This window comes from Antedon bifida, chromosome 10, assembly GCF_963402885.1.
Source record: "Antedon bifida chromosome 10, ecAntBifi1.1, whole genome shotgun sequence".
Taxonomy (NCBI): domain Eukaryota; kingdom Metazoa; phylum Echinodermata; class Crinoidea; order Comatulida; family Antedonidae; genus Antedon; species Antedon bifida.
Window position 1 is genome coordinate 5803846 of NC_136235.1, and position 13847 is coordinate 5817692.

The 13847-nt window shown below is 30.8% G+C and overlaps 1 protein-coding gene and 1 pseudogene across 5 annotated transcripts in view; both read left to right on the top strand.

Annotated features, from left to right (window-relative positions):
* The window catches only part of LOC144854185 (ras GTPase-activating-like protein IQGAP1), a 59729-nt gene that overhangs the window by 42204 nt on the left and 3678 nt on the right, over positions 1-13847 (top strand). For 3 of the 5 annotated variants that reach the window (XM_078712087.1, XM_078712090.1, XM_078712089.1), the window contains 15 exons: positions 537-623; positions 896-1017; positions 1467-1759; positions 6999-7073; positions 7281-7430; positions 7732-7875; positions 8794-8878; positions 9315-9479; positions 9628-9695; positions 9904-10036; positions 10211-10313; positions 10866-10880; positions 12024-12165; positions 12519-12606; positions 12705-12811. In XM_078712087.1, the coding sequence (XP_078568213.1) occupies positions 537-623; positions 896-1017; positions 1467-1759; positions 6999-7073; positions 7281-7430; positions 7732-7875; positions 8794-8878; positions 9315-9479; positions 9628-9695; positions 9904-10036; positions 10211-10313; positions 10866-10880; positions 12024-12165; positions 12519-12606; positions 12705-12811 (1777 nt within the window). The remainder of the gene's footprint in view (positions 1-536; positions 624-895; positions 1018-1466; positions 1760-6998; positions 7074-7280; positions 7431-7731; positions 7876-8793; positions 8879-9314; positions 9480-9627; positions 9696-9903; positions 10037-10210; positions 10314-10865; positions 10881-12023; positions 12166-12518; positions 12607-12704; positions 12812-13847) is intronic. The other 2 variants (XM_078712088.1, XM_078712091.1) reach the window with 1 other exon arrangement.
* LOC144854912 (5S ribosomal RNA) lies at positions 5353-5470 on the top strand (annotated as a pseudogene).

The window sequence follows — 13847 nt, forward strand, 5'->3', positions numbered from 1 at the left end:
TCCAAAAATGACTGGGGTAATGATATGTATTCTAGAGGGCCCCAGTGGAAAGCAGTGATATCAATGATCTGGGCTTCCCTATCAAAAAGAAGACTAATAAAAAATATAATATGTATGGAATGTCCTAAACTAACACAACCTTATATTATGATACCTACTGTAGCACTATAGGTAAAATTATATATTATATGTATATAAAGAATATGATACTTGCTCTATATCCTTATATAATTTTATTATGCTTTTGAAAACCTCTGCATGTTAACTTTAAGTCTATTTTGTGAGATCCCTGTATAGACTCTACATATGCCATTATTCCCAATATGGACACCACTCGAAAGGAAAATGGAATAGTCCCTCTGCTGTGCTACACCCATTCCCTCCCTATTTATCAATTTCATCCCTTCATCTGTTATGTACTTTGTCTTCCCCTGTTCTTTTTGCCATCAATTGGTACATTACTCTTTTTGTTCATCTGTTTCCGCTGATTCTCGATATGAATGTCATTTATTATCGGCTTTATTTTATTTTTTTAGTTTCTTCAAATAATCCACCATTAAAAGTGGTTCGCAAATATATGCACCTACTGGACCGAAATGAAATGGATCTGTCAGAGGAACTGGGTAAGTAATTGAATTTAGTGAGTTGTTTGATATTTGTTTTATATATTACTAATTAACATCAAGTTAATTAACACTGCTTAATTGTCTTGTATCTCAATTTGATATTAGCAACAGTACAGCAGCCAATGCAATACTAGTAATCTCAAATTATTATTGTAATTGTAACCTAGAATCTTAATGCTAACCCACTCTAATAGTAACATTGTATTTACAATTATCACACTGTATTTAAGAGTAAAAACATTCGTTTAATTGTTTCTTTTATTTCATAGAATTACATGATTTGAAGGCTAAGGTTGTGAAACAAATCAGATCAAATGTACAGTTGGAAAATGATCTTAGTGCTATGGACATCAAAATTGGACTGTTGGTTAAAAACCGAATCACATTACAGGTATGAATCCATGTCTGTGCCCCTCTTCAGAGATAAAAAAAAATTAAAAAATTATTTGTGAGAGTCTTACAGTCAGACTACAACTACTTTATGATGTCTTATTATACATTTGTAGTACTGTATATGTTTGTCTTGTGAACAGGATTGCCACCTTTAAGAAGGATAGTGAATTAATTCGTTTATGGTTATCCTAAATATATTCATTCATTCCTTTATTTCGGATAGTACATTCATATACAAATCATGAAAAAAAAACAAGAAGAGAAACACTTATACCAGAAAATTAACAATATAAGCAACTTCCACAAAACCAACCTACAATATCCTAAAAAACCAATTTGCACCAACACCAAAACAAAACTTACATACTAAAAATAATACATTTTTCCTTAATAAAGATACTGTACTAAAAATAAGTTGTCTATGGTAATTTCACCATTATCTTTTAGGATGTTGTAACACATAGTAAGAAACTAAAGACGGCAGACATGGGCAGACCAGCCAGCGGCATCAAATCTCTAAGCAAAGAGAAAAGACACATGTTAGAATCGTACCAACACTTGTTTTACCAACTACAAACCAACCCAAACTACTTGGCTAAACTTATCTTCGCTATGCCTCAAGTAAAAACAACCAAATTCCTTGAGTCTGTCATTCTATCTTTGTACAACTACGCAGCCAATCAGAGGGAAGAGTACTTGCTGCTGAAACTGTTTAAAACAGCCCTTGAAGAAGAAATCAAGTGAGTATTAAAAGAGAAATTGTCCTCCTTTTTCTTACACAAATAAATTATTTTGTGTACATTTTGTAAGGCTTAGTACAGAAAATACTTTCATTGCAAGCAAATTTAGAAATATTGAATATTTGATTTGCGATAGTAAACTATTTTAATATGCAAAATATTAGTTGCAAAATAAAAGTGTGCATTTTCTATTCATCTGTTGTATACAAATATTGCAAAATTGTCATAAAATGTTTATTTTGAAAGATCATAATTGCAGGTTGTAATGCGATTATTATAGGATATTTTCATAAATTTTTATCTATCATTTCATAATTATACTGTAATTTTTAAATCAAATAACATATCACTTAATTGGAAAAATCATCATTTTTTAAAAATCATTCGTTTTGTTCAAGTGGTTCAAATGGCAAAGTTTGGAACACAATGAATTTTAATTCAAATAATACCGCATTTTCTTGATCTATCTTCTTAATAAAAAGAATTTATTAATACAGTATGTTTTTACATTATTTTGAATTTATTATTTTCATGTTTTTATTTGTTCGTTTTACTATATTAACTGTTAACCCATTATTTCTTCCTTATAACCAGCTTAAACTTTCCAATTCTCTTATTTTCCTCTTTTTAATTTATAAATTCACTCGTTTCTCATTGGCTGTTTTCGTCGTTTGTTTCCACGTGAAGCCATCTGCTGTAAGTATTTACTGTTCTCCCGTTTCCGTCCTGTTGTAAACGTGTTTCTTGTTTGTTGTAGTAGTGATCATAACATGTATTTTCCAGAAACTATTCATCCGTGTGATGTGAAATATTTTTTTCCCATTTATTAGACTTCAATTCACCCATTCCTATCAACCATTAAACAGTACATACTAAAATGACCATTTTAAGACTATTCCATTCTCTCAATGGGGAAGTTACTGTTGGTTAATTCTGTGTGTGTGTATATATATATAATTATATAAGACCTAAAATATTACTGCTTTAATACTCACTGCAAAAATATTTTTTCTTATTAAAAGCTTTACGAAACTGTATTATATAAAAAATAATTTTGCACTGCTAATACAACTTATTCACAAATTAGTGAATACTCACTGTTTAAATTTACTCTTATACAAAAAAGTATTGTTAAAAACAAAGCTCAATATTAAGATAAATTATTAAAAATGCAAAAAGTTAAAAATCAAATGTTGACTGTATTGCTAAGAGATCCCAGTTTTTTGCTATTTCTGCAAATGCTTAACTTGTCATTGTTGCAAATGTAATATAAGGGGTCTGAAATTCACTATTTTGACAGTTAGCTCTACAGTAACATCACACAATGTAGATAAGTCTCAACTACTAATTTCTAAACTATTTATGGCATTTATGTTTTTAAATTCCCAACTAGATAATTTGAAAGATTCTTAAATCAGTACAGATCTTACTCTAATGTACACATGCCCATGTCAAACCTTAGAATTTTGTGTGAACCAACTCTCTTTTTAAACTGATGTATACCTTGTCAATGAAATCCCACATTCTTATTCCTTTGTGTAAATCTGTTTATGTTGTTTTGTGTCAATGTCGGTCAATAATAGAATATCTATTAACATTTTATGTTCTTCTCTTTCAATCTATTTACTATAAAATCAGAATTGGAGCCGAAAAGGGGTATGTCTAAATGTCGGTGTGTCACTTAGGGTTGTATGTAGCTGTGTGCAATTTATTCAATAATTTCAATACAATTATTTTAATACTGAAACAGTTGCTTGTGTTTCCCTTTCACACAATTAAGGAATGCAACATTTCAGAATTTATTATTAGTCTAGAATTAAATTTTTATCCCAAAATGATTTAACTAGAGAAAGAGATTTTGCATGATTTTTTATCTAGTTTATCAATTAAATTTGTTTGTAAATGTTTTCTACACGTATTGTTACTGAAGTAGTGTTCTGACATATGCTTTCAGTGAAATATTAATATATATAAATATAAAAATATATAAATCAATCCATATCAATAAATTAACATAAATCAATTCATATCAATAAATTAACATAAATCAACCTATATAAATAAATTAACCTAAATCAATCCATTTTAATAAATTAACATAAATCTATCCATATATCAATAAATTAATATAAATCAATCCATATCAATAAATTAACATAAATCAATTCATATCAATAAATTAACATAAATCAACCTATATAAATAAATTAACCTAAATCAATCCATTTTAATAAATTAACATAAATCTATCCATATATCAATAAATTAATATAAATCTACCCATATCAATAAATTAACATCCCTCCAATCCTGCATATCAATACATATAAATCAACCCATATCAATAATTTAACATAAATCAACCTATATCAATAATCTAACATAAATCAATCCCTATCAATAAATTAACTTAAATCAACCCATATCAATAAATTAACATAAATCAATCCATATCAATAAATTAACATAAATCAATTCATATCAATAAATTACCATAAATCAACCTATATCAATAAATTAACATAAATCAATCCATATCAATAAATTAACATAAATCAATCCATATCAATAAATTAACATAAATCAATTCATATCAATAAATTACCATAAATCAACCTATATCAATATATTAACATAAATCAATCCATATCAATAAATTAACATAAATCAACCTAAATCAATAAATTAACATAAATCAATTCATATCAATAAATTACCATAAATCAACCTATATCAATAAATTAACATAAATCAATCCATATCAATAAATTAACATAAATCAATCCATATCAATAAATTAACATCCCTCCAATTAATCCATATCAATATAAATTATCATTTCATTTTTCCGAATCAGTATTACAAATTGTATATATGTACATGATATTTAACCAAATTATCAATGAATTTGCAGGGAAAATTTTTCTCTTTTTGAGTTTTTCCTAGAAAGGTATGTTTTTAATGAAACATGTGTTTTTGTGGTTCGTTCTGGAATGAAATTGTTTAAGCAAATATGTATGACTCTGTTTCGATTATATCATTTTTATTTTTGCCCTGAATTATTTGAATAAGTGGACTTGAACCAAGATGTGTATGTTTGTATATTATCTCACACTTTGACCCTTGACCTGGAGAATATACTAGAGTGTAATACAAATCTATGTAAATCTAGCATTTGAGTGTAAACTCAACATTTTGGTATGCACTATTCTGTACTTTTTCTTTCTTTTTGCATTATACAATATATTGGAATATATTATCTATATTTTTTAACGTAAAAATACAAACCACTTATAGATTTAGTGAACGAAACTGACAAATAGCACATAAACTACATATAAAAGTTCATCAGGTTTATTGATTATTTTATGTTGTGAAGTAGGAATTGTTCTAGTGAAAATTAAAAACCTGTTTACATATACTGTACAATATTATACATTAAACATATTAAACATAAGTATAAATTGTGAGGTGGTGATTCTACTAAACTCTACTAGGTTAAGGGTTAAGTGAAAGCATGATCAGTGGAAACTCTAAATTGTACCACCTCTTTTATTAAGGAACCATTATTTTTATTAAAGTACCACATTTTTTTATACGGCCCTACCACGTTGAAACACCGGTTCTTGTAAGATCACCAAAGTTAAGCAACGTTGGGCTCGGTTAGAGCTTGGATGGGAGACCATCTGGGAATACTGGGTGCTGTATAGGCCTTATGGTGCTGGGGACCCATTAGACATTTGAAATCAGCACTGCTGACTCTTATGGCAGCCCCTGCATCTAGTATCTGCCTCAGACGTATTGGCTTATGCCTCTCCTCTGGTTAAGGTGGGCACTGGACGAGAGAAGACCTTGGTCAATGTTGGGACCAGCCAAAGGTGCTTTAAACAGTCCTGGCTTAGTCATCATTCAGATGAATGTAAGACTAATCGACATTGTCGTTTACGACAGAAGTCAGCCATATATACCACATTTTTTTAAGGTACCACTTATTAAAGGACCACAGTACCTGCACTGTCAGAAACTCCTTTACTTGGTGGTTCATCTTTAGAGTTCCCACTCTGTTTCTATGTCTTTTCTGTAAATTATAACTTTATATACTTTCATAAAAGTTTTTATTTGATTAAGGATTGTGGGTAATTTGTAACCTTTGACCACTCTATAAAGTGTTTCACCATTGTTAATATTTATTCATTTTGATTTGTTTTCATTTGCTTTGTTATATTAGGAATCATGTCAAAATTATTCTACTGCACTTACTGCAGTAACTACATTTTTACTGCAGTAACGTGATTAGTTGTAGAGGTTGATGAGGTATTCATTGCAATAAACATATGTGTATGATTACATAAAAAAAGTAAATAAAATATATAAGCTACTGCAGTTAAGTAAAATAATTTTGCCTTGATTCTTTAAACGCAAATTAAATACATTTCATTTTGCTTGCACTCATTAGTATAAAATAGTTGTAGTAAATCATGTTACCATAGCAATCATTAACATAGCTTGTCAATTTGTATTCAAATATGAAATTATATGCAAATGTTTTAATATTTTCTTCTTTTTTTTAAATGCACATTTGTTATACTATTGTTGCAAATGTTACAGTTTACTCTCGCAGCATGCAGTGTGTTGTAGCATGACATGTTTACGTAGGCCTCCCTTCTAAAACCATCAATTATAGAGTCTAAAAATAGAATTAATTATCCAATGGTTGTGTAGGTGAAGGAAAACCGCCCCATTCAAATAAGCGAGCGTTCATTCAAATTCAAATAAGACTCCCATTAGATAAGCGTTTAACTATTAAATGACTGTCCTGTTAAAAATTCCTCCTGTTAGGTAAGTTTCAGACTGTTAAATACCAAATACTGTTTAAAGCATCCTTAGAGATAAACAACTAAATTTCTTTTTACAATATGTTATATAGTACCTCTTTTGACCATTTGTATTCGCATATTATGCTCTGTGTTTTACAGTATTCCATAAACAGTAAAACTACATAATAACTTAAATTTGAATTTATATTTACACATTTTATATTGTGTTATATGGTTTGTCCAATCTAATTGTCATAGACTCTACATAGATTAATTTTTAAACACATTTGTATTATATTTCATATTAGCCTCTTCTTTATCTAAGTAGTTATACAATTCTTTGACTATTTTATATTTATTAATATAATTAATGTATTATACTAATTGAAATACTGAAAACTGGATTGAATGGTTTGTTTCAGGTCAAAGGTTGATAAGATGATGGAGATTATTACAGGGAACCCAATGGTCATCAAAATGGTGGTTACATTCAACAGGTAAATGATATGAGTGTGTATTATAAGCTAGTGAAAATATTGTACAGAACTGGTTCCACATAGCATAGCTCACAAGGGTTATAGTCACATAAATTGATCGTGTGATAAATTAGTTCCAACAGAATTTGAACCTGCTGCATCTCGCTGACAAGGTACAATATAGTTTTTTTAATTGTTATAATCTTAATATATTGGTTAATATTTCAGAGGTGCTAAAGGTCAGAGTTCATTGAGAAGCATTCTCCAACCATTGGTTAAGGAAATAATGGATGACAAAAACATTAACATCAACACAAATCCAATTGATGTTTACAAGACGTGGATTAACCAGCAAGAGACAGAGACTGGGGAAGCTACGTAAGTTAATACAAAATGATTGTTATTTCACATATAAACAGTTAAAAGTAAACAGTAAAAGTATACAAAATATGTTGAATAATTGGAACATCGCAATATTTTAAATAATCCATGTAATACCCTGATACTACAGTACTTGCTTTGAATTAGCAAAGTATTTTGACTTTATTTTGTCAAACTTACCAACTGATAGTAAACGGATTTACCTCAAGATTAAATCTGGTAAACATATCACAAACAATGGCATATATCATTAAAACAGTGTAACAGTACTAATTGTTGTTTCTGATTCACTCTGTAGAGATATGCCTTATGAAGTATCAACAGCCGCAGCAGCAATGGGGCATAATGAAGTAGCCAATCGTGTTCAAGAATCAGTCACAAAGCTCAGCTCACTATCAGACAAGTTTTTATCCAGTATCATCTCAGCTATCGATGATATTCCGTAAGTTTTTTTAAGAAGTGGGTCCTCTAATACTAGAGGTAATCACTCTAGAAAATGGTCTAAATTTGAGCCACTAGTACCCTTTTCACATCTGCATAAATGGTTACAACTTGTAACAACTTGCTAACCACCAAAGTTGTTCTGCGTTTAGGGCATGTGATCCTTTGTACTGTAGGCCTGTCCTCTACTGGCTTTACAATGCTACTCATGCCAGTGAGGGGAGGGTGGTGGTGTGGGTGGTGGTTTACCTGCAATAATAAAGATGATTGTACATAATAGACGGCGACTGGAAAGGCTAGCTCATTATCTGTTTAAAAAAATACCTATATCCAACCTCTGCAGCACAGATTGGATAAAATGATCGAATTTCTGTTATGACTGTAGAGTAATTGTCTTTACGATGCCTGAGGGAATAGACACTCTTGTGGAACAGAGATTGGAATGTTCCATTTATCGCAGATCAAAACAGTTGTATAAATGTATATTAAATCTATCAAAATAGTATTTTTTAAAGAAAATCGGCCTGTCTTCAACATTATGATGCTGTTCTCGAGCTGTTTCAGCTATTAAAAACAATTATCGTAGGAGGAGATAGGAAAATGCGAAGCATCCTCGTATTATTGTGTGCGGGTATTTTTCCATGGACATTCATGGACAGTGTATACCACGATTGGAAAACACCCCTATTTGGGGCAAATCGTTGAACCTAAATTCGTTTTAATCGTCAATAACTAATTACCTAACTCAATTTAATTAGTAAACAGGGTTACATCAGATGGTTAAAATCAGTACCGAAAGTATGAACCAACTTTATATACCATCGAGTAAAAATTCTAGAAATAAACCGAGATTTATCGAATTTTGCCCTTACGTAAATTTATATATAGATAATAACAATGATTATTCTCTCCATTAAAGATATGGAATGAGGTACATTGCCAAGACTCTAAGGAACTCACTTACAGAGAAGTTTCCAGACGCTGCATCTGATGATATTCTGAAGGTATTTATTTATTTGTTTATTCCTCTCAGAGAAACATAAACAAAAAAAAGGAAGCACTGAGGAGAGACAAGAGCTAATTGGTAATTGTCACACTAACAGAACATAGTACATACATATTTTAAGCTAGTGTGGTATTTTAAAAAGAAAGGTAAACAATATTTAAATACTATATTAAATCTGCTTCTGCAAATAATGCGTATTTCTGCTTTTGGGTGTTTTATTTTTAATTATTTTACGACGTGACGTGACGCAGAACTCTATATCATGCTTATAAACCAATATTAAATTGAGTCTCAGGGTGTGGAGTAGACAGGGTGGGGAGCCTGGCACTAGGTCAGAATTGAATTCTGAACTTGGATTTGGAAGGTGTTCACCACCAAGCTACAGCTGCTGCACTAACAATTTCATCATAAAGAATCTATTATTCTCAATTTAGATTGTTGGAAACTTGATATACTACCGTTTCATGAACCCTGCTATTGTGGCTCCTGATGCATTTGATATTGTAGATGTTGGCGCTCAAAAAGGTATGACGACAGAACAGCGACGTAATCTTGGTTCAATAGCAAAAGTATTACAAAGTGTTGCATCTGGCAAAACAGTAAGTATTTGAAAGTTGATGTTGAAATATACAAGTCTAGTATTACTGTAAGCTTTTCAAATTAATAAAATCAATTATAAACAATTTCTATGAATAAGAAGAGATTTATGAGTTATATAGTTATAGAATGTTGTTTTATCTTTTCTAGTTTGGAGGTGATAGTGATCATCTATCAGGTCTCAACAAGTTTGTGTTAAATGCACATGAAAGGTTCAAGTAAGTTATTATTAATAATTACTTAGAAATGTGTGTGCAATATTAATATTATTGATTAGCAGTAGCAAGCAAACATATTATTGTTAACTTGGAAACTTATGTCTTTCTAGAAATCGATACCACTTATTTTTTTTATCGTACATGCTCGAACATCTAATTTACATGGCCTCTTCAAATGTGTTATTTTTTATATATTTTATGATTTCAGAGCATTTTGTATTAAAGTTTGTGATGTGCCTGAACTGGATGATAGATTCAACATTAATGAGTATTCAGATTTTGTAAATCCTACCAAGCCAGTTGTGTACATGTCTGTACAGGAGATCCTAGATACACATGCAGTAAGTGACCTTGTTAAGCAAAAAGATTTTGTTTGTAAATTCAACAATGCTTACTTTGTTGCAATAAAGAATTTGAATATGAATGAACTAGTGAAAAGATTTATAAATAAAGAGATTTGGAGTGATTGATATTCAATAGTATTGTTAAGTGATTATTACTTGTATTTTGTACAGTTATTAATGGAACATGAGGAGATTGTAGCCCCTGAGACTGACGATAGACTTCATGAACTACTCAGTGATCTTGGTGATCCACCAAGTATTCAAGACCTGATTGGTGAGTTATTAATTTAAAAACAAACAATAACAAGGCCATATACATGGCTGCCGTCGCGTGCTCAAATTTGAGTTAGTGTTTACCATCCGACCAACCGACCGACATAGTGAGCTGTAGAGTCGCGTTGCACACGACTAAAAACAGTACATAGTCTTCCTTGATCTAAGACCTCTTTATAATGAAAATTGTTTGTTTATGTTACATCATCATCATTATTTTCACATTATTCCTATTTTTTTTATCATTCCATCATTTACTTCCCTCTCTCATATTATGATAATAATAATATAAATACAATTACATTTTCCAGTAATAAAGTTTATGAAATAATCAAGCATTACAAACACAGTATAGGCATTCTTAAAATCTGCTCAAAAGTGTGATAGCTCTTGTAGTTAACATCAATTTCTGATTTTGGCCTGGTAGTAGATTGCTATTACAATGTGGATTGGGTTTTTTTATGTTATGAACTATGACTTTCTTTACCATGTATAGCAGCCTATTCGTATTCAACATCTTTAGTAACCATATATCATTTATTTTGCATTTCAGTTGTTCTTAGTTTATGTAAGTGGTACAATGCATTGGAATTGCATCATGCATGCGTCCTCCTTATTTTTTTTTTTTTTTTTTATGTTGAGCTTTTGAGAAATTTATTTTTAATAGAATGTTGTTTTTATTTTGGGCATGATTTAGCTATCTGATGAGAGAATTGTGTTTCTTTCATTTGTTTAAATAAATGGATGAAAAATGTTATTGTGACCTTAAATTCATTACTTTTTTATTGTTATTACTGATGGTTTTATTTGTTTTTAACATTTAGGAGTTGGCATGTTGGTTTTAATTTAAATAGTAAATTTTTTTTGCTTTTGAATTTGTTTTGATTTGTGAGTTTGAGGTTTTGCTCTATTTTGATTTGGAATTTAGTTCTGTATTATTGAAATGGTATTCCTAAATGACTGGTATCCAATGTTTATTATTGTAAATGTAATGTAGATTAGTGGTCTCTGAAATAAAGGCATATTCAGTGTGATTTCATGTATAACAAATGTTCTATGATACAAAATCTTCCCATAAAAGTATTTAACAAAAACTGCAGTTTTTAATGTGTTTTATAACACTACTAATAATAATAATTTATATGTTCTTTCGGATTAGGCCCACAATTTAAATTACAATAGTTTCTTATTTAAATGTTTATGTTTATATTATCAAGTTTGTATTTAATTTAGTTTGAATTAAAAATACCTAGGCTAATTTAAGACATAATGTGATTTAGGGGCTTTTTCTATTGCAACGACCTACGCATTGATGTGTAATCGGTCGTTGTCTACCCACCAAAACTGTGTCAAGGTATAAAGTGAGGAAGTGTGTCCACAATGAATTAATATGACCTTAACATGACATGACCTTGAAAACGCCCTATTGACCCAAGTTTAGTAGTTGATATTTGATATTCTGTATAAAGCTCAAACTAGTGTGATGTTCCCAAGTATGGTAGTGACATATGCCCAAATATGGTAGTATGGACACATCACAATTTTTTGTCACATAAAGTTTGATAGTGTTATCAAGTGTTATTATGGAAAACTGTATTTCAGAAAACACTTAAGTTAACATAGTGTATGCGATGGATTTATAATATTTTTTTGTGAAGTTTTATTTTAAATATTTTGTAGTTATTTTCAATGTCATTTTGTATTGGTTTAGGGCATGCACCAGTGGACACCAATGAACAGCAGGCAGAAGCTCTGCTTACGAACCTTGCCAAGTCCGAAATCTCATTAACATTAACCAACAAATTTGAAATTGCTGGCGATGATGATACAGATATGGTACAATTATTTATCAGGTAAAGTTGATAAAGTTGTACTTTTTCTGTTCTAGTTATTGTTCTAAATACTAAAGCTCTGTGTACACTATTTTGACAAAAAAAATGATGTGCCAAAATATGGTGATGATAAGCCCAAATATGGTAGTTATATGACATCATCATGTCTATATATGGGCACATCACATTTTTTTTATCATCATAAAGTTTGATAGGTAGACTGAGCTTTAGTATCAATAAATTTCCTTAAAGTGGTATTCAGTTAGAGAGAAGAATTTGCTAAATGTTTCCCTGAGCCTGTGACTCATGAATACAGCCACATACAAACCAGACTCGTGAGCATTATATTTAAGGTATTTTTTTTTCTTTGGCAGGACCAAAAGGCTCTTAGTGGATGTTATTCGAGTTCAACCAGGAGAAACTGTTCCACAGGTTCTTAAGACACCTGCAACTGAAGAGCAGGTTAGATTTTGACATTTTGCACTTAATTAATTTTCTATTTTTTAAAATATTTATAAACCAGGGAAAAAATTCTTAACATTAAATGAATTGTTTCACAGGAAGATGAACATATTGCACTAGTAAGCAAACGAGTAAAACAAGATGAAAAGGCAACAAAAGATGACGATAAATTACAACGTACAATGTCTGTACTCCATGATAGCAAGTGAGTTTTTTTATATACACTAAACTTGTATTTCCATTGGTTTGTATAGAACTTGTCTTTCCATTGGTTTGGATAGAACTTGTCTTTCCATTAGTTTGGACAGAACTTTTCCTTCCATTGGTTTGGATGGAACTTGTCTTTCCATTGGTTTGGATAGAACTTCTCCTTCCATTGGTTTGAATAGAACTTGTCTTTCCATTGGTTTGAATGGAACTTCTCCTTCCATTGCTTGGATAGAACTTGTCTTTCCATTGGTTTGGATAGAACTTGTTTTTCCATTGGTTTGGATAGAACTTGTCTTTCCATTGGTTTGGATAGAACTTCTCCTTCCATTGGTTTGGATAGAACTTGTCTTTCCATTGGTTTGTATAGAACTTGTCTTTCCATTGCTTTGGATAGAACTTGTCTTTCCATTGGTTTGAATGGAACTTCTCCTTCCATTGCTTTGGATAGAACTTGTCTTTCCATTGGTTTGGATAGAACTTGTTTTTCCATTGGTTTGGATAGAACTTGTCTTTCCATTGGTTTGGATAGAACTTGTCTTTCCATTGGTTAGGATAGAACTTGTCTTTCCATTGCTTTGGATAAAACTTGTCTTTACCATTGCTTTGGATAGAACTTGTCGTTCCATTTGTTTGGATAGAACTTGTCTTTCCATTGGTTTGGATGGAACTTGTCTTTCCATTGGTTTGGATGGAACTTGTATTTCCATTGCTTTGGATAGAACTTGTCTTTACATTGGTTTGGATTGAACTTCTCCTTCCATTGGTTTGGATAGAACTTCTCCTTCCATTGGTTTGGATAGAACTTGTCTTTCCATTGGTTTGGATAGAACTTGTCTTTCCATTGGTTTGGATAGAACTTGTCTTTCCATTGCTTTGGATAGAACTTGTATAACCATTGCTTTGGATGGAACTTGTCTTTCCATTGGTTTGGATGGAACTTGTCTTTCCATTGGTTTGGATGGAACTTGTCTTACCATTGGTTTGGATGGAACTTGTCTTACCATTGGTTTGGATGGAACTTGTCTTTCCAT